The 27,561-nt window shown below is 45.6% G+C and overlaps 1 protein-coding gene across 2 annotated transcripts in view; it reads left to right on the forward strand.

Annotated features, from left to right (window-relative positions):
• The window catches only part of MNT (MAX network transcriptional repressor), a 145,723-nt gene extending 119,367 nt beyond the window's left edge, over positions 1 to 26,356 (forward strand). Inside the window, exons 4-5 of one of the 2 annotated variants that reach the window (XM_069227023.1) lie at positions 2,474 to 2,666; positions 24,753 to 26,356. In XM_069227023.1, the coding sequence (XP_069083124.1) occupies positions 2,474 to 2,666; positions 24,753 to 25,471 (912 nt within the window). In that variant the 3' untranslated portion in view covers positions 25,472 to 26,356. The remainder of the gene's footprint in view (positions 1 to 2,473; positions 2,667 to 24,752) is intronic. The other variant, XM_069227021.1, reaches the window with a different exon arrangement.
• Positions 26,357 to 27,561: the final 1,205 nt, after the last annotated feature.

The following is a 27,561-nucleotide window of genomic DNA, read 5'->3' on the forward strand; positions in this document are numbered from 1 at the left end:
GGGCCGGGCGCACAGCCAGGGTTGTAAAATGGATTCTCTGCAGGGCCCGGAGACACGCTGCCGTGTGTTTGTTCTGTGTCGGACTATGTGGCAGAGAAATGACTCTTGACTTCAGAAAAGTATGGTGTTCCGGGGCAGATGGGCGAGGCAGGACCTGCCACAACCAATCATTGCCAGAGTGGAGATCCCGGGACCAACACAGGCTGGCAGCCGCTCTCCATACACGCCCTTAATGGCAGTAGATTCGCTAAGAAGTAAAGTTTAAAGTAACGCTGTAAATTCAATAGGTGTTTATTTAGCTCCTAGAAGCTTATCGAAGTGTGTTCAGCCACCTGTGGCTTTGAACAGAAGAACCGGCTGTGCACCAAAATAAATGCTTGTTTAAGTTTTTTTAAATGTACCCTTCCCCTTTCATAAGTCAGCTTATCTCGTGTGCTGCTCAGAGCGAACTTTAGCCTCGTATTACCGGGACACCTTTCTGGCACAAATGTCGTAACTTCCCGTCTCTTGTGAGCCTGTCTCATACAGTCACCGACTTGTGCCCCCTGCTGAAGATCTGGACACAGGTTTCACAATTGGCACCGATCAGGTGTTAGCTAGAAAAACATAGACGTTGGCCATAAAGCTTTCATTAACGTCAGTTACTGCTAATCACTCTGCGTCACATTCCAGTACATCATTTTGTTATTTTTGCCCACTCACCCAAACGTATGCAAATAAGCCTTCGCCCCAACCGAGGGACCGTTCAGCCCAAAAGTAGACCTCGTTCGGTATCCTATGGCCTCCAAAAGTGGGAAAACAGTATATTCCTCAAGGAGTGAATTGGCAGGTTACTGGAATATGGACGTGTTCGGCTCTCTCACTTTATCCCAGCTGAAAGTGTTGACAAAAGTAATAAAGCCGTCTCAGCTTTCGCCCTAGTGGCAAGGGCCATCTTCTGATGCACAGAAGCAATGCATTGAAGTTGGACTTACTACGGTGCAAAGGATGGATACACCTCCCCTTGTATTTCTTCTCATTCTTTCCAGTATTTAATGGAAAGTTCTCTATTTTTCCATGACCTATAAACTGTGGTATTTTCAAAGGTTGCACTGACGCGTCAGAGGGGCAGTAGGGCCTGCAAGTGTCACTCTATACGTGCTCTTGTGTGATTATGTTGTGTTTGGTCGTAGCCAACCCATGTGATCCTCTGACTTATCCTGGCATACAGGAGGCCTCCGTGGCATGATGGTGGCCTCCCCGGGGTTAAGATGCCCACGTCTGAGGGGATCGTCCATGGCTAGAGATACGTACAGCATACTGGGGCTCTTCCTGGCATGCACAAATACCATTCACATTTGTTGGGCATCCCTGGCACAGTACGGCCATTTCTGACATGATGGTGTCCATCTCTGGAACATTTCTTTGCTTGGAATGATGTGACCATCCCTGGTGTAAGGTGGACCTTCCTGGCACACATGACACGGACTACCCCAGCTAGAATGATGGGTAAGGCTACAATAAAGTGGTCAACCCTGGGATCCACTGGGCACCGCTGACATGAGCATGCCTGGGTATTTGTTAATGTGGGGCATTAGTAAATATGAAGTCTTCAAAGAAACAACTAGTTGCTGATTGGGTAACAATATATATTGTAATTACAAAAAATGTGAAGTTGGAATTCAGGAACAAAATGTGGAAAGTAACTGTTTTTTGTTTGGCAACTTTTTTGTATCGAAAGAGACACAGTACTGTATTAACGCGAAATACATGTGTTTTCAGGAAACTTAAAACTTTAATTAATTTGGGAAAATAAAGTATATTTGAAGCTCATGTTTGAGTGAGACTTCATGCTGAGTTGGACTACCGTTATTTGATGTTATTCCCTTTGTGCTGGGGGCACTTACCTTTACTACTCTTATTTTATGACTCAGGTGGATGCATTTCATTATCTATATTTACACGTTTCTGTGACAATATTCCCTCTTTTGATTTTTGAGATGTGAGCCTGCAAGATTTGTGTAACCTAAGGCATATGTCTATTGTCAGAATCTGGAAGGTGAGTAACCTGAACAGTCATTTGTGTGCCTTAGTTTACAAAATCTGTGCAGCCTCTGCAAAACTCTTTCAACTAGATTGCAGTTCCTTGTGCTACGCAGTGATTCCCAAACCCATTGTCTTATTTACAGTGTGCATTTGATTGTAATGCCTGGGCATGGATTGCAGTGCCTTGCCTTTTTTGCAACTGTAATGTCCAAACTCCGCTACTTCCAAAGCAAAATAATTTGACTCACTGGTGTTTTTTTTTTTTTTTTTTTACTATTCAGTGTCTGCAATACAACACACAATAAATGCTATGCCATGTGTAGATTTGTTATTTGGCTGTTTGATATATCTGTGGTGGTGAAGATCTGTGAAATGTAAGCTGGTTTCGTGACCAGTGGTTGAAGTCCTCATCGCTGTTTCTGATGGTCCTTCTTCTTATGCTCCTTAGACCCTGAAACGTAAGGAGAAGGAGTATGAGCATGAGATGGAGCGGCTGGCGCGGGAGAAGATTGCAACGCAACAGCGGCTGGAAGAGCTCAAGAATGAGCTGAGCCAGTGGATGGACATCTTGGAAATTGACAAGATCATCCGACAGACTGTCCAGCCCGAAGATGACCAGGCCTCTACCTCCACCGCGTCAGGTACTCCTTTTTTCTTGGCACAAGATGGTACTGTAGTTGAATAGAGCCTTATGGTGTCTATTTTCTGTAAAGAATAGCCAAACACCTGTTTTGTGTGTGTAGGAACTGTAGTCTGGTTACTAGGGCCACTGGGGCTGAGCCCAGAAACGACATCAGTGCTTGGGGCAAAAGGTGCTGCCTTGAGAGTCAGTTTAATGTTGGAATTGTGGAGTTCGTTGTCCTCCCACTTGCTAAAAATGGAAGAGTCCATGTGAAAAGAGAAATTGTTACAATTATGAAGGAAAAATTAAGAAAAATAGTGAAGGCACAATATCTTTATGAATTAAGAACTAGGGGTGCACAGCATCTTATGCAATTATGTAAAATTACACAAAATGCAAACCAGTCATTTCACACTATATTTTAGTGCAAAATGCATCCTTGTGTCAATTTTTGGTGCTAACAACTGCTCATGTTCTATAGTTCCCATGCATTCACTGTACATTTGTACCACAAATAAATGTCTTATGGTCCATTATCATAAGCATAGAAGATTCTAGGTATACTTACTCCAGTATTGGAACTTTCATAGATTCACATGCTTGAATCCTTCCCCGTCGTCGAGATGGGAGTCCCCAGTCTTATAAAAAAAATATCATTCTCTAACATAGTAATACATTACATGTATAAGCTGTTCAGATTAGTAACATATCACAGTCGTTTTAGACAAAAGGACCAAACTTCAGAATGCACCAATCAGATCACTCCACCCTCTAGAACCCTCCTGTGAGGAGCTTCCTTCCCTCAGATTTTCCACCGCATGTCAAACTAAGGGAGTCTTCACTGAGCTCTGCTCAGTTTTCTCTCACAGACTTTCTTTCTGAGGAGATTTTGGACAATTACTCTACAACTTCAATCAAACAGGTGATTCGAACTGACCAGGATGTCCGAGACGCCAAAAAGGGGCTAGTCAGACCGTGTGCTACCTGTATGAAAAAAGGCTGCATATTGACGACCCTCATGATGACTGCATCTACTGTCTCTATCCAAATCATAAAACTAGGGACTGCAAGGTGTGTCGTATATTTTCTACCAAAACTTTGAAAGACAGGGAAGGCCGTCTTCTCCTGTGGCCACAGAAGTTGAAAACGAGCTGACCCGGTTTCTGAGGATGATAGTGCCGCCTCTTCTAGGTCACTCACCAAAACCCCTGTCAAACGACATGGAGGATGACACGGATGGGTCTCCTAAAAAAGCAGTCAAAAAGTCTTTATAGAGCTCCTCGAAATCTAAAAGCCCTCTCAAGAGGCATTCTACAAAATATACAAAATCTAAGACATCTTCTGTATCTGCAACACAGAAGCAGTGTCAATCTGAGCCCCCAACGCCGCCTCCACAGGTAAAACACAGATTCAAAACACCATTGTCTGCACCATCGATGACGAGATAGTCTACGACGTCACCATCGACAGCACACGCGCCGACGGCAACGCCTACCGTAGTTACCATTTCCTTACCGACGGCAGCCTCTGCAGCATCCTCGTCGACGGTAGTCATATCCTCGTTGCCTCTACGTCCTATGGTTTCTACAGTGATGACACTACAGTCCACGGACAACTCATCAACGACGATGTCATCGACTACAACAGCCCCGTCAAGGGCGCTTCAGACGACCATGTTGACGCTCCTGTCGACGACAGCCATGTCGACGCTCCCGTCGACAATTATCCTGGCAACGCCACCACCATCGTCCATGATTCATCTCTTGTCAACGATTAAGACCATACCTGGAAAGAAGCAGAGACCTACGTCATTGTCTCTGTTTTCGTCAGCCTGATGGAGGGTGTCCGATTCTGTTGTTTATGCCTCTTAAATGGCATAAACAACAGAATCTGACACCCTCCATTACTTCACCTAGTAAGGTTTCTCACCTCCTACCGTCACGCTTACTGGATGATGAGGAATACAAAAAGATGGCTTTTATGGGCTACTCAGAAGCCCTTCACAATTGCATATAAAATCTCAGGAATACTCTGACGATGATTCCTACTATGATCAACAGTACTATGACCAGCCACCTCAACCTCAGCCAGACCTGTTAGTCTACCTTCGGGGCTAGTAGAAGGCCTTCAGGCTATGCTGGCAGCCTGCAGGGAACACTTCCCAATTGTTCCCACATCAGAGCAACCCCAACCTTCTGGGGCACAGGTAATATCACCACAACCTCAACTCGGTCGAGTGAGTTCACCGCCTCATCCGCAGGAGGGGGCATACTTCTTCTGATGATAATGGAGAGATATACGCTCCCATCAGGATGAATGGGATGGATACATTATTCCTGCCCCTGACTCTCCCCTCCAACCGGCACCAGACTCGCCGCCTGAGGATATAGGAGGTTTTCACAACTTATAAGAAAGGGCTGCGATACGTTTTGATCTCCCAATGCATCAACTCAACAGGATTGTTTTTTGTACGATTTTAAAGAGCCCTATTGGAAGACGATCAGGGCTATCCCTCTCATAGACCCCGCTTGGAACCGCGGTCTTAAAACCATGTGCAATCCTGCAGCATCCCTGCAGTATTACCAAAACTTGACAAAAAGTATAAAACAGCAGAGGACGTGCCTGCATGTTTTGCAGGCCACCCTAAGCAGGACTCTGTTATCTCCCAAGCATTTCAGCGCTGTTCCAGAAATCCTTCAGTATCTTTATCGGCACCACCAGATAAAGAAGGAAGGCGACTGGATAACATAAGGAAAAGATTTTAATCGAAGTCTGCCATCGTGGTGCGAGCTGCAAACTCATTGGCCATCCTTGCAAGGTATGATAGACAATTATGGTCGGATATTTCCCAATACTTAGAGGATCTACCAGAAACTTCTAAGACTGAGGCAAAAAAGATTTTATTAGAAGGCCAGCAGTCATCCGCTGAGATCATTAATTGTGCGTTGGACATAGCAACGATGGGTTTCAGGCAATTAGCTAGAGCTGCAGTACTGAGGCGACAAGGGTGGTTGAAAGCCACTAACTTCCGAACAGAAGTCCAAACTAAAATCTTAGATCTCCCATCTGATGGCGAAGCCCTCTTTGGAAAACACGTTGATAATGCCCTTCAGTCCATAAAATCTGACACTGCCAGATTGCTAGGGACTCTCCAATTTGGGAAGCCTCATTTTCGTGGAGAAAGGGGTAGGAGCCTGCCCTCCTTTCATGGGGCATATCAGCAATACAGATATCAACCTTACAATACCGCTAGCCAGTCCTCTAGACCACGATACCAGCAGCGCCAACCACCATCAGCAGTTTACAGCAGGCATGCTGAAAGAGGAAAGCCTGGAAGGCAAGGCAGGAATTCCTCCTGTAGACAATGACAACATTCACCTTCCGGCTGCCTCGCACTTCTCCCCACCAGCATCTCAAGCAACTCTAGAACACCACATTCTTCATTGGTGTCACATAACCAAGGACCGATGGGTCCTAGATATAATACAATTCGGCCATCTGCTAGAATTTACACAAATACCTCCACCCACCCCGCCTTCTCGGGTGCAACAGAAACACCTGAATCTACTAAACTAAGAAGTCCAGACCATGTTGAGCAAGAAGGTAATAGAGTTTGTTCCCTTTTCTCAGAGAGGAAGGGGCATTTATTCACGATTTTTCCTAATCCGGAAGAAGTCCTATCTATGGAGGCCAATTTTGGGTCTCAGAGAGTTAAACAAATATCTAAAGAAGCAAACGTTCCACATGATCACACTGCCAGACATCCTATGATTGCTAAACAGAGGAGATTACATGGCCTCTTTAGACCTTCAGGACGCCTACCTCCATATCCCATTTCATCCAGCGCACAGAAAGTTCCTGAAATTCATGGTAGCTGGCAAGCACTTTCAATTCAAAGTGCTTCCATTTGGCCTCAAGCCCGCTCCCCGAATATTTACCAAATGCTTAGCCCCAGTAGCGGCTTACCTCCGATGAAATCGGCACCAGATTTTCCCGTACCTGGACGATTGATTGGTAAAAGCACCCACTCTTCAAGCTGCACGTCACTCCATCACACCAACTTTACGTCTCTTCAGGCAATTGGGTTTCCATCTCAACCGAGAAAAATCAATGCTCAAACCAGCAAAGCGAATAACATTTCTGGGTGCTGTTCTAGACACCCAACTACTCAAAGCCTATCCAACATCGGACAGACAGTCAACATTAATCAGACTATCAAAGCGCCTTCAAGCAAAAAGGTCTCTTTCAGTCCAACAATACAAATCATTAATTGGGATGATGTTATCCTGCATCAGTCTCATTCCACACCGTCACCTTCATATGCGCCTGTTGCAAGAAGAACACCTCAAGCATTGAAAGAATGCTCAGGGATCTTTCGAGGACATTAAACGTGTAACCCCGATAATTATAAAATCGCTCCATTGGTGGACAGTTCCGGCCAATCTGTCAGTAGGGCTGTGATTTTTACCGCAAGCCCCTCCATTAACAATTGCAACAGATGCGTGAATGGAAGGATGGGGCGCGTTCCTGCCAGATCTTCAAGTGAGCGGCAAATGGGCAACCTCTTACTGTATGTTTCACATCAACCTGTTGGAACTGAAAGCAGTTTTCATGGCGTTACAGGCCTTTCTCCCACGGATTCAAGGAACATCGGTGCTTGTCAAGACAGACTATACCACAACAATGCACTACATCAACAAGCTAGGTGGAACTCGTTCCCCTCTCTTATCTTAGGACATTTGGAAGTGGTGCATTCACCATTCAATCTCCATCAGAGTGGAACATGTCCCAGGAGCTCAGAACGCCATTGCAGATTCTCTGAGCTGGTTACCAACATCGAGTGGTAATTAGATCAGCATACATTAGACAACATATTCCGTCAGTGGGGCAAGCCGAAATTAGATCTTTTTGCACCCTCTCAAAACACCAAATGCTGATTCTATGCAAGCAGGCATCTCCAAAAGGGGTCGTGGGGGGGATGCTTTTTCAATAGCATGGTCAAGGATCTATGCTTACGCTTTCCCCCAATCCTTTTTATTCCATGAGTGAAAACCAAGATCAAATCACAACCATGCCAAGTAATTCTGATAGCCCTATCGTGGCCACGACGGAACTTCTGCTGATGTCCCTATGCCCGCCCTTAAGACTACAAGAACTTCCATCATTGCTCACTATGAACCAGGGCCAAGTGAGACATCCGGATCCCAAATCTCTGAACTTGTCAGCATGGCTCCTGAGTTCAGTGAGTTTTGCCACTTAGCCATTCCAGATGACTGCAAGGAGATTTTAACCAAAGCCTGGGCGGAGAGTACCAACAAACCCTACCACCTGAAGTGGAAAAGGTTCTGCTTGTGGTGCAGATCTGCTAAAGTACACCCCTTATCTTCAGCTCCAGAGAAAGTCTTACCTTATCTTCTTCATCTGGCGCGCTCAGGTTTGCAGCAAGCATCCATTAAAGTTCACTTAGCAGCCATCTCTTGTTATAGAAGACAAGCAGGAAAACCATCTCTGTGGTCTCATAGACTCATAAAACATTTCATGAAAGGTCTCTTCAGGTCCTATCTGCCAGTCAAAGCCCCCCGCCTGCATGGCAGTTGAATACAGTTCTAAGCCCGGCCTATGATGCTACCGTTCGAGCCTATTCACAAGACAGAAATCTAATTTCTTACTTGGAAAGTGGCACTCCTCCTGGCGATTACATCCACGCGTAGTGAGTGAGATAAAAGCCTTCTCAACGCAAAAAACGTTTTTACAATTTGCAAGGGATAGGGTAATCTTGCGTACAGATCCTACATCTATTCCCAAAGTCCCATCGGATTTTCACCTTAACAGGCCAATAATATTGAAGACACTCTTTCCTAACCCGCAAACGGAAACAGAAAGATCTCTTCATTCATTAGATATAAGCAGATGTCTCAAGTTCTATCTGGAGAGAATAAAGTCTTTTCGTAAATCAAACCTGCTTTTCATAGCCTACAGTAACCCCGGAAAGGGGTTCACAGTTACAAAGCACACCATTGCTCGCTGGATTACATCAGCAATTATCCTCTGCCAAAAGAACGCTGGTCTACCTTTAGACTCTAAGGTCCACGCACATTCTACCAGATCAGTATCCACCTCCTGTGCATTGTTTTCAGGAATTTCACTTCTGGACCTCTGCCGGGCTGCAACGTGGAAGAGAGCCCACACTTTCACGAGGCACTACTGCTTGAACATTGAAACGAACAGAAATGCGGCGGTCAGTCAAGCAGTCCTCAGGCATCTATTCCAATGAAGGTGAGCCTTTTTTATTATCACCCGCCATCTACTTTATTTCTATATCTAGGTGTACACATTTTCAATAGTTTTCTGTGGTGCACTTTTCTTATGCGTAGCGTAGTTGAGTGAAAACAAGCATTTTGAATGTTCATATTGCTTTTCATTATATATGTCTATAGAAATAACTATGGAAATGTGTTTGTTACTGCATGCTATTCTGATTCAAACATCTGATCTATGAAAGTTCCAATACTGGAGTAAGAAATAAGGGCCATATGTACGAACACTTTTTCCCATGGACACAGAATGGGTAAAAACCTTTGCTACATATGGCCCTAAGTTACTTCCCTGTAACTGTAGCTGTCCAGTATTGGAAGCTTTCGTAGATTTACATGCGACGTACCCACCTCCCCTGCGGAGCTCACCTTCAGGTTCTCAGTGTTACCTATGATTCAGCCCTACTGCTTGGACAATCTGAGGGAAGGAAGCTCCTCACAGGAGGGATCTAGAGGGTGGAGTGATCTGATTGGTGCATTCTGAAGTTTGGTCCTTTTGTTTAAAACGACTGTGATATGTTACTAATCTGAACAGCTTCTATGTTAGAGAATGATATTTTTTTTTATAACACCGGGGACTCCCATCTCGACGATGGGGAAGGATTCAAGCATGTGAATCTATGAAAGCTTCCGATACTGGAGAACTAAATTTACAGGTAAGTAACTTTGTTTTTTAGCACATTTGGAGGAAACGGGGTCAAAGTTCTCTTCATTGGCTGTGTGTCCTCTGGATGTGGGGATGGGCGGTGGATCTACTGTGGACCGCTTATGGGTTGGCATGATGATGGCTTGGTACTCCAAACGGGAGAGGAACTTCCGATGATGGATCGCCTTCCTGCCAGGAGACATATTTACACTGACCAGAGTCCTTCGTGTGGAGCAGTACCCCCAGGAGCTTAAACCTTTCCATCCTTGGCTTGGAATTATACTTAGTGAGAATGGAATGAGGTTGTCATCTGGCCATAATAGAGGGTTTGGGGCTCTCAAATAAACGTGCAAGGCTCGGAGGCTTAACTAACCTTGACAAATTATTCCTGTTTTTGTAGTGTTTGTCCGTGTGGTCACCTGCTAAGCAGGATCCCACGCCACATTTCGGGGTGCCTGCGGAGGGGGTAGTCGTCAGTGGCGAACGGCGCGTGAGTGCGGTGTTAACTCTAAAACCTGCGTCCTGCTAGTTGCATGTTTCAGATTGAATGTCAAGAGCCTTGGTGGTGTTGAGGTTTGCTTTTCTCGTATAAGGAATGGAGCAAAATCATGTGTTGTAAGTTATTTTCCACCACGGAAGGTGGTCCGTGTCTCAGAGCGGGCCTTCCACACACCAACCACGGAAGGTGGTGCGTGTCTCAGAGGGGTCCTTCCATCACACCCACCACGGAAGGTGGTCCATGTCTCAGAGAGGTCCTTCCATCACACCAACCACAGAAGGTGGTCCGTGTCTCAGAGAGGTCCCTTCATCACACCCACCACGGAAGGTGGTGCGTGTCTCAGAGGGGTCCTTCCATCACACCCACCACAGAAGGTGGTGCGTGTCCCCCGAGGGGTCCTTCCATCACACCCACCACGGAAGGTGGTCCGTGTCTCAGAGAGGTCCCTTCATCACACCCACCACGGAAGGTGGTCCATGTCTCAGAGGGGTCCTTCCATCACACCCACCACGGAAGGTGGTGCGTGTCTCAGAGGGGTCCTTCCATCACACCAACCACGGAAGGTGGTCCGTGTCTCAGAGAGGTCCTTCCATCACACCCACCACGGAAGTGGTCCATGTCTCAGAGAGGTCCCTCCATCACACCCACCACGGAAGGTGGTGCGCGTCTCAGAGCGGCTCTTCCAGCCTAGCGTGTTTGTTCCCTGGGTGATGGGTCTCGGCGCTTGCCAGAACAAAAACCTGTGTGTCCTGTCCCGCCACCGCCCTAGACTCCGGGAAGCTCGCAGCTGATGAGGGCTCTGGGTTGCGTTGTCCGCGCCCCCTTCTGTGCGCCCTCGCTGGCTTGTGAGGCACGGGGGGGCGGCTCCTTTCAGCGCCAGGATGAGCCCACCCGTGTGAATCCATCTGGGGCAGCCTCCGGGCGAGCCTCGGTTCAAGCAGTGCTGCATTCCTCTGAGAGGTGCCAGACATTCAGAGCTCAGCCGCCCTGTCCGCGGTATTCATCCCGTCAAACCAGAGGCTGAGGTCGGAAGTCTAGAAGGGCTGGGAGAGGCCGCCCATTACAGGCCAGAGTATCCCATGCATCATTGGAGGCCCCCGTTTAAAAGACTTTCTAAGGCTCTCTCCCTGCATCTTGCGGAAGCATCTATTGGCTGTGTTGTGTGCAGAGATTACTACAGATGCACACAATTCAGAATATTGACTGGGTGTGGTAGTAGCAGGGCCTCTGGACATATGCAGCCTAGGAGCTTCAAATTATGCACCGGGGTTGAATTAATGATGTGGCAAGGAAAGTCAAATTATGCGCCATAATGCAGCACATTTTTGATGATATTATTTTGTGATTCTTACACATGGCAAAGCTGCCTGGGTAAAGATTTCACCTCATTAGTACCATCCTAACAAATCAAATACAGAAATAAGCAACTGAAAGATGGACAGTTAACCTTTGTGATGGGCTTTCCACTGCGCCCTAACAGGTCTCCACGTTTCTTATTAACCTTTGATCTGTTTGAGCTAGAAATGTATTTTTTGTTAATCTGCAGATAACGGATTGTGTGGGAAATGCGACAAATCCACAATTATGTGAAAAAGTTGCAGCGCACACTCGAATAATCCCAGTGGCCCCGGGTATTAGCGTGGCTTGTGGTGGCCCACACAGGTGCGAGAAGTCTGTTGCCGTGGTTGGGGTTTGTGGCAGCTGTGGTTACACGTGGTTAATTGTCTTGAGTTCAGTACAGACGCACCCTCTGGGCTGATGTGTCCCTTCTATAACCCTCTCGAGGTACGTCCGGCTAGGTGGAATAGTTATTGACAAGGCCGATCAGTGAATGTCACAGTCCTTTGTCCCGGATGCTGTTGGTGGTTTTTCACTGCTCATCGGGTGTCTTGTTCGTGGTTTTTTTTGGGTAGACTTTTCTGGGACTTGTAGTATGTTCCCGTCTGGAAGGCATGGGCGGCCTGGAAACTACAATCTACCCGGATGATTTTCCACGCCAGCCGCACGTGCGGGAGGTCGGGGGTAGATTGAGTCATGGGGGGCTTGGTCGGGACATGGCAGCACACACACATCTCTGAAAGCAGACTCCCTGGAAATGCCACCCGCGGTGGCTGAATGGCCAGTCCGGCCCCGCTGGCACTAGTTTCAACTCACTTTTGTGAGGGTGGTCGGACGGAAGAGCCCCTTCTTGGGTTCTTTCTGCAGCCGATATCACAAAGCGGCGGGACGGAATATTTTCCCAGTTTTGAGATGTTCGACGGAGCTCTGGAAACTTTTCCTGTTTTGCTGCTCATTGTGTGTATTATCGTTCAATAGTTTATTATCTGTGCTTTAAAACTTTTCCCGTTGCTTTGAAGGGAGTCTCCCTCTTGGACTCTGTGTGCTGCTGTCTGCACAGAGAATAATCGAAAATCCATCCGCACTACTTTAAAACATAACTTTGGCCTTGTCTGATTTGGTGATTTAATTTCTCCACCATTTCAGTGCCTCTGTGCATTCTTCCATTTTGGACTCGAGCACCGGGCGGGGGCGGTTGGCTTTGAGCTAGTACTAGGTGGGCACAAGGGATCGTCTGCGGTCCCTCCGTGGCTGCACCCACATGGACATAGAAATATTTGTAACACCGCCGTGCTGACGTAGCTCGGGCACGCCTGCCAGCTCGTCCACATTTGATGGGTGTCCTCCGCGTTTCAGTCCTATTCACCCTCCTGACAGAAAGCCCCCAAAGGCTTAATTGGGGTCACCCTCTACATCACCCTCCCAAAACTGTACACCCGAATGGGATCAGCTTCTTAAACGCCAGACTGCGCTCCGCACGGAATACTGAGGCAGCGTAATACTGAAGCCATCTCGGACCTCGTCAGTTCATTTACACCCACTCCCTGCCCCTCCAGCTCACCCTTGCAGCTTTCTGCTTTCTCCTTTTGTGGCGCCTTTTCTTTTTCCCCTTCCCCTTCCCTCTGAGTTTCCCATATATATCGCAGTAAATGCCCGATGCAGAAAACTAAGTTCCGGCCCTCAAAAATAATTGGCGGTGCCCTGCAAACCACCGGCTCAAATTAACCTCTCCTGCACTATCATTTTAAGCGCTTCGCCAAGTATAGTAAGCGCTATATAAGTAGAGTTACAATTGTAGAGCCAGCGGGTTGGACCCAATAGGATACGTGCCGTGAAAGAGTGGATGCTTGCAGGGAATATTTGATTTCCGCCCTACGGCGCGCACTTGATCCAATTCCCGTTTATATATATATTTTTTTTATTTACCTCGCACTGAATGTTCTGCTGGGAAGCCGGGGTTGGGCAACGTGGCAGCGGGCGCGGTTCTCTGTCGGCGGGGTTGGCTTGCCAGGCATTCCCTTATCTGCGGCACGCCCGGGGCGGCCTCCTTGCCGCCCCGAGTAAGGGCAGCCACTGGCCGAGAACAGGTCTGTCTGCTCCAGCTGCTCATCCAGATGCTCGGGTCCCGGCGCTCCCTCGCTCAGGGGCGCCCCGTGCAATGCGTGTCATCGCACCGCTACCCAGTGGTTGCTAATAGAAAGTACACCCAGCTTCACTGGGCAGGCCTTTGCTTTAGAACAGAGGTTTTCAAACTGGGGGGCCTCAATTGATCTCGGGGGGGGGGGCGCCTGACACTGGCCAAAAGAAGCATTATACAGATAACATGCCTTTTTTAAGCAGAAGCATGTTATTGCATTAAAAAAAGTGACTACTTAACTGCAATGTTTAAATAGGTATAGACATATTTAAACATTGCCATCTTTATAAAACAATTATGAAAAATTATGAAGGGGGGTGGCCTAATGAGTTTTATTTTTCACCTGGGGTGCGCGGCATTAAAACGTTTGGAGACCACTGCCTTAGAATAACACAGCACCCGGGACCTTGTTTTGCTGCGGATAGAACATGTCTTTTGTCCGGCTAGCTGGGAAGCCACATATTATTTCTAAACAAAGGCACCTACCCGAAGCCCACCCGTCCATCCCGGGAGATGAGGGATGCAGTCAGTGTCGTACAGATGCCCTGGAGCAGCGCTGTACCACAGTTGAAGTCCAGATCTTTGGCGAGTTTCCCTCATTGGGATTGGAAGCCGACTTTCCCACCCAGCTTTATGTCCCTTAAGTGTTCACGGTTATGGCTGAATTTCAGGGAAATGAACAGTGTGAATGTTCACAGAAGAAGCTCATATAAGTGGAAGACGGCCCGGATTCGAAAAGCAATAGGACTGCTAGAAATGTGCGAAATAAATGCTGCTTCCGTAAATTTATTCTGTTGGCTACTTCTGTCTGAATATTCCTCGCCCTTGAATATCCCAGGCCCCAGTCCTGATTCGCAGACTTCTGACAGAGTACTCCAGTGCTGTAGGGGGCGCTGTAACATCTCCAGAGCCACAGAGCACCCAACCACGTGCCCATATGTCTATTCTGTTTTATGTGCCTTTCCACGTCACTCAAGTTCCTCTCCTCGACCCTGAGGTGAAGAGATTTGTTATAGTTCAACTAATTTTTAGATGCAGTCCTAAGGACACGTCCCCACGTAAGTCTGGGCTTAAACCCTGAAGCAGGTGCGAAAGGTCCCCATGGTGTTTGTCTGTGGTTTCTCAGTTTGAGGTGCAGCTCTTCATCGTGTGGCCTTCGCCTTTGAATGAACCCGGAGGCTATCGAGGAATGTAAAGCCCAACTCCTCTTGCCCTGGGTAGGTCTTGGCCTCAAGCTTCATCACCCGCGCCTAGTTAGTGACATTGTCCCCTCAGATGTCCAAACATCCTCTCCCAGTGCGGATGCCCCGAGTACTCGGCGCTGGCTACAAATCCAGACTCCTTCCTCCAGGGTGTGCTGGGCGGGTGTAATTGGGCGTCACTTCCCTCCAGTGTGGCTGATGGTCCCTTGTGACCATACGGGGCTCCATTCAACGTCTTGCCTACGGCGCTGATCAGTCCCTGCCGCCAGTGCACGTTCCCCCAGATGCCGTCTGGCCCCCCCTCTGGCAGGATTCTCAACGGAGTTACCCTCTCCAATGCCCTTCGATGCCTGTCTCTGGGGCGCTCCCAACCCTGGCTCCGATCTGGCGCTGCTAACGCGGCCGCCTCCTCCTCAAGAATATCTGGCGCATGGGAACTGCACAATTGAAGAAACTGCAGGTAGAGTATCCACCAGAAGGATAGTTATCCAAGTATGTAACTTTTTCTTTCGGTTTTTCGACTACTGTGCCATGTTCGCAATCAGAGTGGAATGTTGAGGCAGTGTCATCTTAAGGATTTTTGGGGCCTTGGATCAGACATTTTGGGGCCCTCTGTTCAGAAGAATTTTGAGTTGCATTACCCGTTTGCCAATTCTAGCCCAGATAATGGCGCTCAGTATTGGGGGTCACAGCTAAAATGTCTTTCCTGGAGCCCAAAAAATCATTTTGAAAACACTGGGTAGTTATCAAGACTGAGTCAGAGGTCGAGCTAGATAAAGGTAGAGAGGCTGTGATAAAGAAATGAGGGCCTTCCCGTGGGGGCCCTGTACAGCTGTCCACTTTGCCTTAAAATGTTGGGAGCTGGCCAGCCAATTAGAATGCTCCCTTTAGTAGCTGTAATGCATGTGGCTGGCCACAAAGTGGTAACAAAGGTCACGACTGCAAGATGGACAGTGCAAACAATCCAAACATGTTACAAAGAGGCAAGGGTGCCATTGGAAAGAAAATCAAGAGCACAGTCAAGTAGGAAGAAGAGAGCCACATTAGCACTCATAGCTGAAGTATCCATAAATGATGTCTTCAGGGCAACCACCTGGTCATCATGCCACACTTCCACAAGACCTTACTGCGCGGACATACAGGCTGGCAAGGAAGCACAAGTGGGACAAAGTTCTCAGACGCCCATTTGCAAAGTCACACTCACTTCAACTCGACCTCCCTAGTTTGGGGGACACCACTTTAAAATGATTTCACTTGTGAATCTAGAAAAGATTCAGACTGGAAAATGAAAAGGTTAAGCTACCTAAAGGAGTAGCTTTGCAGTTGGAAGACTTTTCTGGTTTCACATGCGACCCTTCCAATAAAAGCGGTGTGAATAAACAAGGGGTAAAAAGTTCTATACCAGAAAAAGTAATTAAGTCCAAAGTCCTGAGCAGTCCCCAGAAAGGGAAAAAACGATCCGAAGATGGTGACCATACACACTGACTTTGTGGGGTCTATCTGACTTCATAGGAGGATGGGCACAGCCACCAAATAGTCGACGACACCAAAAAAAAAAAAAAAGTGTTACAGACCCAACTAGTCATTTGCATGTTTGCAGAATAACGCACATCATGTGAATTCAGAAAAGACTTTGAGCTGAAAAGCTACTCTTACTGGTATTGTAACATTTTAGTTTTTCTACGGGTGATGCCAAAACACAAGGGTTGAGCAAGGTCCCAGCTCCGGTGTCTTGGCTGATGGAGCTCCCCTTGGCCACCATGGCTTGTTGCAAGTAGGATTTCATGCGACAGGGAAAATTCTACGTGTGAGCAGCTGGACAGTCACCTTGAAAAGATGGCCACGTGATCTTGAAAAACGACTTAAGTAGTTTCAGATTTCCAGTAGCCATGCTTGAACGTTTTGCGCCTAAATGGAACGTGTCAACTAAATTTAAGCTATCCGGCCCTCTGGGCTGCAGCATCCGACCCTGCCCCACTGGAGAGTTTTCTTCTGCAATAGAGAAACGTAGTTGCAGTTCATAATTTGTGTGTACAAAAGAAAAGTGCCAGGGCTCTCCTCAGGAGGCCACCACAGCCTGCACCACACATTGCACTGGAAGCGATGCCCACTGCGTACACAACTACTAACGAACACACTGCTACAAGCATGACAGTTCAGACTCTTCAAGGCACCCAAAGCTACAAGATTGGTGACAGATATTTGTTTTAAATGCATATTGAAATAATAATCAACTATTGTTCTGCTCATCTCTAAATTGCACAAACCGTGCCACCATGTGCAAGCTGTCGTAAGTGCCGGTGTCGTGCACGGGAAACCACTGGTTCAAATTAAGCACGGTGTAGTCAGAAGGTAAAACCGTTGACCTGGGTAAACTTTACCTTACCTGCAATTCATCATGGTGGGACCTTTATGCAAACATAGATTCTTGCCTTTATTGTTGCTTTTTTAAGTTTAGTCAAACAACTTATAACACGTTTCCCATAATCTTATTTTTACTATTTCAGGACTGTTCCATTTATTTAATTTTCCTTCTTTGTACTAAATTGGTTTAGGGACTTTACTGCTTTTCCTCTACTTTAATATGGTCTTATGGTGGTAGTGGTACCTATATACTTAACTTGCTGTCTCTTAGAGAAGAGGCTATAGCTTCTGCCATAGGTATCAGGATTAAGCCTAGAATTTCGTATTAAAATATGCCTGGATCCGACACCTTTATTTTTATTTTTGTATTTTTTAATAACTGGATTACTTAACTTTGAGGGAACTCACCTCCTGATCTTCCCCTCAGTTGATAATCCAGCTTTTGACATTAGGTTTCAAAATCGTCTCCTTTTATTTGGTTAAAATTGTACATACCAAGGCTTTAGTTAATTTGAAAGGTGTTTACACTGTTTCCTGTCATTGTCCAGCTCTTTCCTTGTGAGATTGATCTACTCCATGAATTCTTCTTTCGACTATGAGTCTTGCAAAGTTTTAAAATATTACTGAGAATTTGTATTCTAAAATGTTTAAGTAAAACTTGGCCGGTGTTTATTCTTCTCCACAACTTTGAACTTCTCTTTCTTTGTGAGATGCATTACAGGCATGGATTCTTTCAACTATTAGTGTTAAAAAAGTTTTTTAATAATCCCAACGAATGGTTTCAAAAATTCTCCTGCAAAATGTGTATATACGTGGCTAACATCAGTTTTATTTTCTACTTTCTACGCAGCTAACTTTTAAGCCAAGTTTGATATTATGAATGAATCAGGCTTGATTGAATGAATAAAGCTTAATTAGTATGTAGTTTATAATATAAATCACAAAAAATGTACGCCTGGTCAAAAGAAAAAAAAGAGGAAAGTGTGTATGTATGTGAAAACATTATTTCTTTAGGACAAGAACTGTCACCCGCCCGAAGGTGGCATGCTTCGTCATTGGGTTCCCATCTCTCAGCAGGACCAAAGAGACTTGGTGTGGGCCACAGCCCCCCGAAGGATCCAGTTGTAGGTTCAGGGGCATTCTTCAGGGCCAGTAATCGGAATCACTGTGATATACAAAGAAAAAAGATAAATGTAAACTAGTATGACAAACCAGCTGTTTTCTCTCATATATATTCCACCATTCCTGGTATTTACACTGGTGTTTGGCACATTAACACCCACCAGAATACAATTCAAATTTAGCCTAAAATGAGATCGTTTTAACCCACTTGGCACACTTAAAAATGCACTCTGCCTCTCTCACCCATACCTGGCACCCAACTAAGAAAAAAAGTACACCCCATGAGCTCCTCTCTGTCGGGGGGAGCTGTAGCCCACACCAGGTCCCTTCGGTCCTGCTGTAAGAAGGGGACCCAGTGATGAAGCATACCACCTTCGGGCGGGTGAAAGTTCTTGTCCGAAATAAATATTTTGTTTGATGGCATGTGTAGCTGTAGATACACATGCTGTGCATAAGTTCGCCATCTAGGGTTGGGTTCGGAGCAGTACAACTTGTTTTTGTTCGAAGAAAGTTTTTGAGTCATGAGATCGAGTGACTCCTCCTCTCAGTAATACTGCGCATGGGCATCAAGTCCTTTGTTAGATTGTTTTTGGCCACCGTAGGGTTCGGATGTGTGTTCCTCTCGCTCCAATTTCTCAGCTCCAGAGAGTCTAAAACAGTGTTCTTTCCATCTTACTATCATTGTTGGTATTGTTTCCCAACACGTATTCTTTAACAATTCAGCTTTTGGTTCCTTTTCCATACTCTGAACCAAATCTCTGAACCCTTTCGGGAACAGAAAGTCCCTCAGGCCCTCTTCAGGCCTACCTCATCCACGTGGTATTGAACAATGCAGCCCTAATGGAACGTACTCCATTTCTATTTTTCCCTCGATGCCATTCAAAATTTCCAAACACCGACCATCATCAGGTGTGTCATTTGGGTTTTTCATCAGACCACAGCGACCAGACCTGCGAAGCATGCTGTTCTTTTCGGTCGAAGAAGACACTTGGAGATTCGAAGAGCTCATCAAATGGAAATGGCGTCTCGACATCCAGATGATACACCGGACATCTTCGGTGACGAGCATGCATAGGAAGGCTTGGAACAAGAGGGAGTCTTCTCCGTTCAGGATTCAGACTCTGATGTGCAGTCAGACATCGAGAGTCAATCAGTGCAACCAGCACAAACTGTAAGTAAAAAGCCCCCTATCCCATCGGGCAAAAAAAAACACAAAAGAGGTCACTGGTCCACCACTGCCTTCCAGCCATGGTCGGAGCCGAGAAACGTATCAGATGCCTCGCATACCAGCTCAGCACCGTAAAAAGCCAAAGATAAATCTTTGGCATCGGCCAACAGTACCTCCATTTCGGCTCCGACAAAACAAAAATGATATAGTGCTTTAAAAGAGACAACAGTCAGCTAAGATTTCGGCACCAAACATTTTCCATCCCAAAAAACATTCAGAACCGAAAACATTACAAAAGACTTTCAGTGACTCTGGACAGTCTATAACAACCCCTACATCACAGGTGGAATACATTTTAGAAGTTATGGACACTGGGAAGCGCCGACTTCAAATTCAACAAGGAACAGGGCGGATTATAACATCACCTCTGCCACCTTTAAAGAGGAAATTAACTTTTCAAGAGAGTCTTGATTCCTCTACACCTCCAAAGTAGACTACCAAAGAAAATACTTATTTTCATACTCGTACATCTTCACCTTTACCTACTTCTCCACAACATACTCCTCCACCAACATCTCCCCCTCATTCAGGATTCACACCACCTAGTTCACCACCTGGTGGGTCTCAAGATATTGGGGATACATTAGACGAACAGGACCCATGGGGTGAGTATGATCCGTATCCTATTACACCAAATGATCCGGATCTTTACCCAGCTAGACCTTCACCACCTGAGGATTACACATCATACCAACAGGTTATATGTAGAGCAGCAGCATTTCATAATGTGCACACGTACAATGCGCCAATAGAGGAAGATTTTTTTTATTTGACACACTTTGTGCAACACATAAATAAAGTCAGTTCCTTCCAATGCTTCCAGGCATGCTCAGATACACAGAAGAAATATTTAAAGAGCTTGTTAGAGCAATGGTTATCACTCCTAGAGTTGAAAAAAGTGCAATGCTGCACCCACTGATCCTTTATATACAGAAACACAAATTCCTCTAGACTCTATTGTTGTATCTACTGCACGCAAAAGTGCTGATAGCCAATCAACAGGAGACACACCGTCTCCTGATAAGGAAAGTAAATAATTCGATGCGGCAGGGAGAGAGTGGCATCTCAAGCAGCTCATAACTAGTGAATTGCTAATGCTCAAGCTTTACTATCCAGGTACAACAGAGCTCACTGGGATGCTATGGAGGAACTTTTACAATACCTACCAAAAGAACATTGTAAAAGAGGGGTAGACATTGTAAATGAGGGACAAACAGTTTCCAATAACTCCATTAGATGTGCACTTGATGCTGCTGACACAGCAGCACGCAGTATCAACACAAGTGTCATCATGAGGCGCCCTGCCTGGCTCAGATGTTCAGGGTTTAAACAGGAGGTACAGTAGGCAGTTTTAAATATGCCTTTTGATAAAGAGCATTTATTTGGTCCACAAGTGGATACCACACTTGAAAAATTAAAGACAATCAAACTGCCAAAGCTATGGGAGCCTTACAAGCCAGCACACATAGGGGTAATTTTCGTTGTGCAGGGTTTACCAGAGTATTTAGGTCATTATTTCAGGACCACGCCACAGATCAAACTCAACCCACCTCTTAATACACCAGGGGTTACTTTAGAGGAGCATATAGAGGAAACAATAAGGGAAGAGGAAAACCATCTACATCCAGAGGTTCCTCATTCGTCACTAAACAGTGACTTACCAAACACAACACTAACACACACCACTCCTGTAGGGGGAAGGTTATAACTTTTTTATACCCCCCCCAGTGGACTCAAATTACCACAGATGAATGGGTACTTCAAATTATCCAAAATGGTTCTTGTCTGGACCTCATTTCCACTCCACCAAATATACCCCCTCATACCCAGAGACTCTCACAGGATCATCTAACTCTTCTCAAAGAGGAAGTACACCCCCTTTTTCTAAAAGGATCTATTGAACCAGTAGCATTGTAATAGCAAGAAAAACAGGAGGTTACTCTCAGTATTTTCTAATTCCCCAAAAAGACGGGTCTCTCAGACCAGTATTAGATCTCAGACCCTTAAACCAGTACATCCCATCAGAACATTTTCATATGGCCACTCTTCAAGACGTTATTCCTCTATTACAACTAGGAGACTTTATGACAGCGTTAGATCGAAAGGATGCTTATTTCACATTCCCATTCATCCTGCACCCCGCTAGTACTTAAGATTTGTAGTGGCAGGAAAACCTTTCACATTCAAAGTGTTACCGTTCGGAGTCACACCCGCTCCCAGAGTGTTCACAAAATGCCTCGCAGTGGTTGCAGCATAGCTCAGAAGAAAACAAATGCACGTTTTCCCTTATTTGGACGATTGGCTCATCAAAGCCAATTCATTCCCACAGTGCCAAAACCAACTACAATTCATCTCCTACACTCTCTAGGGTTCACCATAAACTACGTCCAATCTCATTTGCAACCTCTCCAAATACAACCAAAACAGAGTCCAAGCTTCTCAGACATTAATTGCTACATTAAAACAGAACCAAACATACACAGTAAGAACTGTTATGAAACTGTTAGGAATGATGGCATCTTGCATTGCCATAGTGCCTCATGCCAGACCTCATATGCGTCCTCTTCAGCGATGTCTCTCTCGTCAATGGTCTCGGGCACAGGGTCAAATGGAAGATCTAGTGCTGTTGGACCACCAGACTTATCTCTCTCTACATTGGTGGAATATCACAGACCTTATGAAGGGGCGGCCCAATGCAGACCCTGTGCCTCAGATCACTCTCACAACAGATGCCTCAAACAACGGTTGGGGAGCTCTTCTCCGCAACCTAACAATTCAAGGGATATGGGACAATACTCATCGGTCTCTTCAAATCATTTACCCGGAACTACAAGCAATATTCTTGGCAATGAAAGCATTCCTTTCACAGTTGCAACACAAGACAGTGTTGATATGTACAGACATGACTGCCATGTAGTAGCTTCAAAAACATGGGGGGGGACTCATCTCAACAACTGTCCCACCTAGCACAAACAATATGGAAGTGGGCGATTTGTTACTATTATCACATAGTGGCACAATATCTCCGGGGACAGACAACCACTTAGCAGACCTAATAAGCAGGATGCATCAACAAACACACAAGTGGGAACCCCACCCACAAGTCCTTTAACAGTACTTCAGAAACTGGGTAACACCTCAAATAGATCTGTTTGCAACATATCAAAACAGAAAATGCCAAAACTTCACCTCCAGGTACCCACACCCTCAGTCCCAGGGCAATGCTCTATGGATGAGTTGGTCAGGGATATTTGCTTACGCTTTTCCCCCTCTTCCACTCTTATCATTCCTAGTCCAGAAGATAAAACAATCTTCCCTCGACATGATCTTAGTGGCCCCTACAAGGGCACGTCAACCATGGTACACAACACTTTGTCGTTCCTCATCAAAAACTTCCCGACAGACCAGATCTTCTGATGCAAAAACGGGGACAGATCAGACATCCAAATCACTCAACTTAGCGATATGGCTCCTGAAGTCATATAATTTGGATATTTACATTTACCACAGGGATGCATGGATATCCTTAAACATGCATGCAATCGTACCACTAGATAATGCTTTGCGGCAAAATGGAAACGCTTTGTTTGTTACTCCCAAACAAAAAACGTTGACCTCTTCAACCAACAGTACAGGACATTGTACAATATTTATTACATTTACAAAAAGCAAATTTAGCCTACACATCTATTTGTTTTCATTTAGCTGCCATAGCGGCATATCTTCAAAATAGACAACATATTTCTTTGTTTAGAATTCCAGTTATCAAAGCATTTATGGAAGGGCTAAAAAGAATAATTCCACCAAGGATTCCTCCCGTTCCATCTTGGAATCTTAACATTGTGCTCACAAGGCTCCTGGCTCCTCCATTTGAGCCACTTCACTCCTGGCCCCTACAATTCCTTTCATGGAAAGTAGCCTTTTTAATTGCTATAATCTCCCTTAGTTGTGTCAGTGAGCTTCAGGCATTGACTTTAGAATAACCTTTCTTTCAAGTTCATAAAGGAAAAATTGTATGAAGAACAAATCCAGAAATTCCTTCCAAAAGTAATATTGCAATTTCATATTAATCAAACAACAGAATTACAATTTTTTTCCCCCCAAAACTAGAATCCGTAGCAGAAAGAGCTCTACATACTCTAGATGTTAAAAGAGCTCTTATGAACTATATAGATAGAACAAAACATTTTAGGAAAACAAAACAACGTTTTGTGACTTTCTCCTTACCACACAAAGGAGATCCTACATCTAAAACAACTACAGCAAGATGGATAGTCAAACATATTCAAACTTGCTATACTAAAGCTAAGTGACAATTACCTGTACAACCTAGAGCACATTCCACTAGGAAAAAAAGGTGCATCTATGGCATTTTTGGGTAACCTACTTATAGTAGACATTTGTAAAGCAGCAACATGGTCTGCACCACACACGTTTACTAAACATTGTGTAGACATCTTTGCAAGACAACAAGCAAATGTTGGACAAGCTGTACTTAAAACACTTTTTCAAACAATTGCAACCCCTGCACACTATAACTTTATGGAGGAACTGCTTTACAGTCTATGCACAGCATGCGTATCTACAGCTACACATACCAAAGAACGGAAAATGTTACTTACCCAGTATACATCTGTTCGTGGCATGTAGTGCTGTAGATTCACATACGCCCTCCCCGGAAGTGTGTAGATGTTGCAATTTAGTATTATATGTATATAAAAAGTACACAAGTAAATACATTGCATGGACATCATTTCTATCCTACAATATATTTTTCTCTACTTCTCTCCTGCCTGAGGAGAAACAATCTAACAAAGGACTCAATGCACATGCGCAGTATTACAGAGTGGAGGAGTCACTGGATTCAATGACTGGAAAACTTTCTTCGAACAAAAACAAGTTGTACTACTCCGAACCCAACACTTATGCACAGCATGTGAATCTACAGCACTACATGCTACGAACAGATGTCTACTGGTAAGTAACATTTTCCTTTTCACATACACAGACACTTTCCTCTGTTTCCTTTTGACCAGGTGTACTGTTTGTGATTTGTATTTGTTAGGGAGTGGTACTCTCTTGCGTTGGGTTATGAACTCCCATTAGACCCCTTTTGTGTTGTGGATTTTATAAGAAGAAATGTGTTTAGAGTCCTGATCCTGACGGCATGTATGTGAATTATGGGTGAGCAGGGATGCGCTGAGGGATCATTCTGAGGCTTGCGTTTCATCACCTGCCATTTTCTCTTATTTCAGAGGGTGAAGACAACATCGATGAGGACATGGAAGATGACCGGCTTGTTAACTCGTTACCAAAGGTCGCACATCACCACAACTCCGAGCTTCTGAAAGCAGTTACTCTCAGCGCCGCTTCCATCCTTCCCACCATACTGCCTCCGCATTTGTCCCTTCATCAGAAGCGCACACCGCCCCACCCACCGCCGCACATGGCATCCCAAGCACTTGTCCAGCCTCAGCCCATCACGCCAGCACAGACTCATATTGTGGCGGCCTCGACGGTGCAGTCCACGGTGATCGCCCACACGGCCACGACGCACGCCTCCGTGATTCAGACTCTGAACCATGTCCTCCCCGGACACCAGGCCAAGCACATTGCTCACATTGCGCCATCCACGTCCAGCCCTGTGCAGCTCAGCTCTTCCGGCCAGCCCATTGGCCACATCACTGTGCATCCCGCAACCATCAATCACGTGACTCACATGGGCCAGCAGCTTCCCACCATCTACCCGCAGCCAGTGGCTGTGAGTCAGCCAGTGATGAGCCACATCACCCATGCCATTTCCCATCAGCAAGTGAATGGAACCTCAAACCTCAGCCAGCAGGCCGTAATTGCAAAGCCCACTGTAGGAACTCAGGTGGTCCACCACCAACAGTTAGTTGGGCAGACTGTCTTAAACCCTGTAACTATGGTAACCATGCCCCCGTTTCCCGTCAGCACTTTGAAGCTGGCCTGAGCTGCACTTTTGCTAACAAGCGAAGCTACAATGAATTGGAAATATATAATCAGTCTGCAGCTGATGACTTTGCTAAAACTCCATACATTCCAATGAACTTTGATGCCAAGGAATGGAAACAAATCCAACTTTCAGGAAACTGGGAGGGATTAATCCTCTGGGCAGGAGGAGAGGGGAAACTATCGGGGAGAGGATCAGTGCTGGTTAAAGCGTGTTGATTCCCGCTTTGTCAATGAATTAAATTCTGCCTCCTGGGCCAGCCGAACCAGCATTTGGAAAATGTGGTACAAGCGCGCTTGCGTTTGGCCTGCATTGGGCCAAATCGACAAGACCACGTGTCGCATTCGTTAGTCGCGCCCCCACCTTTTCCCCTCCATCTGCAGGTTTTATGTGTATTTAATAGATTATGACTGGGATCATCAGAAAACCTGGCTTTCGCCGTCACCGTCATGTGTTGCTGCTTTGTAGAGTGTATACGGCAGGCTTCCAGCGTAGACATCAGCTAGAAAAGGGCCTCCTGTCCAAGAGCTCATTGGGACCTTGGGTGCAAGGCTTGTAGCAGGACAGGAATGTCTCCTCAGAGGGCTGGGGTGGAGCCTGACCATAACACACCATCACATTTAAAAGTTTACAATGAAAGTACACAGATGGGTTGGTGGACCAGGGTACAAAATACAAATTAAAAAAAAAAAAATCTATCTTATCGAGCTATAGTTTTATAGAAATATATATAATAGCACATTACAAACCACTCCCCCCTCTGATATAATCAAATTTCCGTCAACCATTCTAAAATCACTGTGATTTTTGTTTTGATAAAGATATTCGAACTGGTTCTGTGCTAATAAAAATAATGTTAAAGGTGACATTGAACAACCTCATTGATTCAAGTTCATCAGTGTTTTTTCTGTTATCAGTCATATTGGTCTGAATACCTACTCTCTTGGGAGTAAGAACTTTTATCTGTTTTATTTTTTTAAACATGTCATTTTTTATTTTTATTTTAACTCACCTATGCATGTGTTGGTCATCCGCGTCACCATGACCCCAAGCCCAAGAGTGACTCGTGCGTGCTCCCAGGACAGCGGTGCTATAGGGCCGGTCCATCACTTCTTACCGTCTTTGCCATGAATGTACCATCTTTTCTGGGATATAAGGGTGGGCATACTGAATTTCTTGGCCTCCAGCATTTTTCATTTCTTAGCAATGAAGATATTTGTGTCCTTATGTGTCCCGGAGATGTGCATTGCCCTCTCCTCTCAGATCTCTCGCTTGCCTTGGCCTAATAAAGTGATTTTGCTGCTGTCTCTGTGAGAGAAGAGTGGAAATGCACGGCTGTTGGGGCATTATTCTGCTGTTCATCGAGCTGAGATCGAAACAATGCTACAACCCAAAAACAGCAGCCCGCTTCTTAATAAAAAATATGGCCGGAGTGAAGGATTCAAGTGTGTGTGTCACATGCATGTAGCCAGTGTAGCTAGGATATCCTCTAAACCCCAGGATCGATTTTAACCCATTTTAGACCCACACTCACTGCGTCTACCCGTGGTCGGTTGGACAGCCTTTTAAATCCATTCAAATAGTTTTGCAGCTACAAAATATGGTGCTTTTGTGAAAAAGTAAGGTGTAGATAAGAGCCTGATCTAAGAAAGTGTTGTGTTAATCCCATGTCTCCTCTTTTCCGATCCTACCAGGCAGACGCATGCACTCGTCTTGCAAGACTGTCCAATAGCACGTCCCTTAGAATGGAAGGCTTCATTTCATTGGATGTTTCCTCTTATTATTTTACTTGTAATAATCTAGTTGGTTGGTGTGAAGCTGTTGTCGTCCTCTGGGTGGTTGTGTTGCTTCATCGGGATCCTCTCAGTTCTGCCAGGTCTTGCATGTGAGTTTGCAAAATGGCGGCATCTATGTGCAGGCGTGCTCGCATGCTACCGAATCAGGCAGGAAGCCTTGCAGCAGCCGGGCCCCAGCAGAGTCGAGCAGCTATGGATTTGAAAGGCACATGCAGCCAGGCCCGGTGCAGTTAAGTAGCTGAGCATGTGAAATGAGATTTAAACTTGGGGCCCGATTCACTAAGGTAAACTTAG

The sequence above is a fragment of the Pleurodeles waltl genome, chromosome 3_2 (assembly GCF_031143425.1).
Source record: "Pleurodeles waltl isolate 20211129_DDA chromosome 3_2, aPleWal1.hap1.20221129, whole genome shotgun sequence".
NCBI lineage: Eukaryota > Metazoa > Chordata > Amphibia > Caudata > Salamandridae > Pleurodeles > Pleurodeles waltl.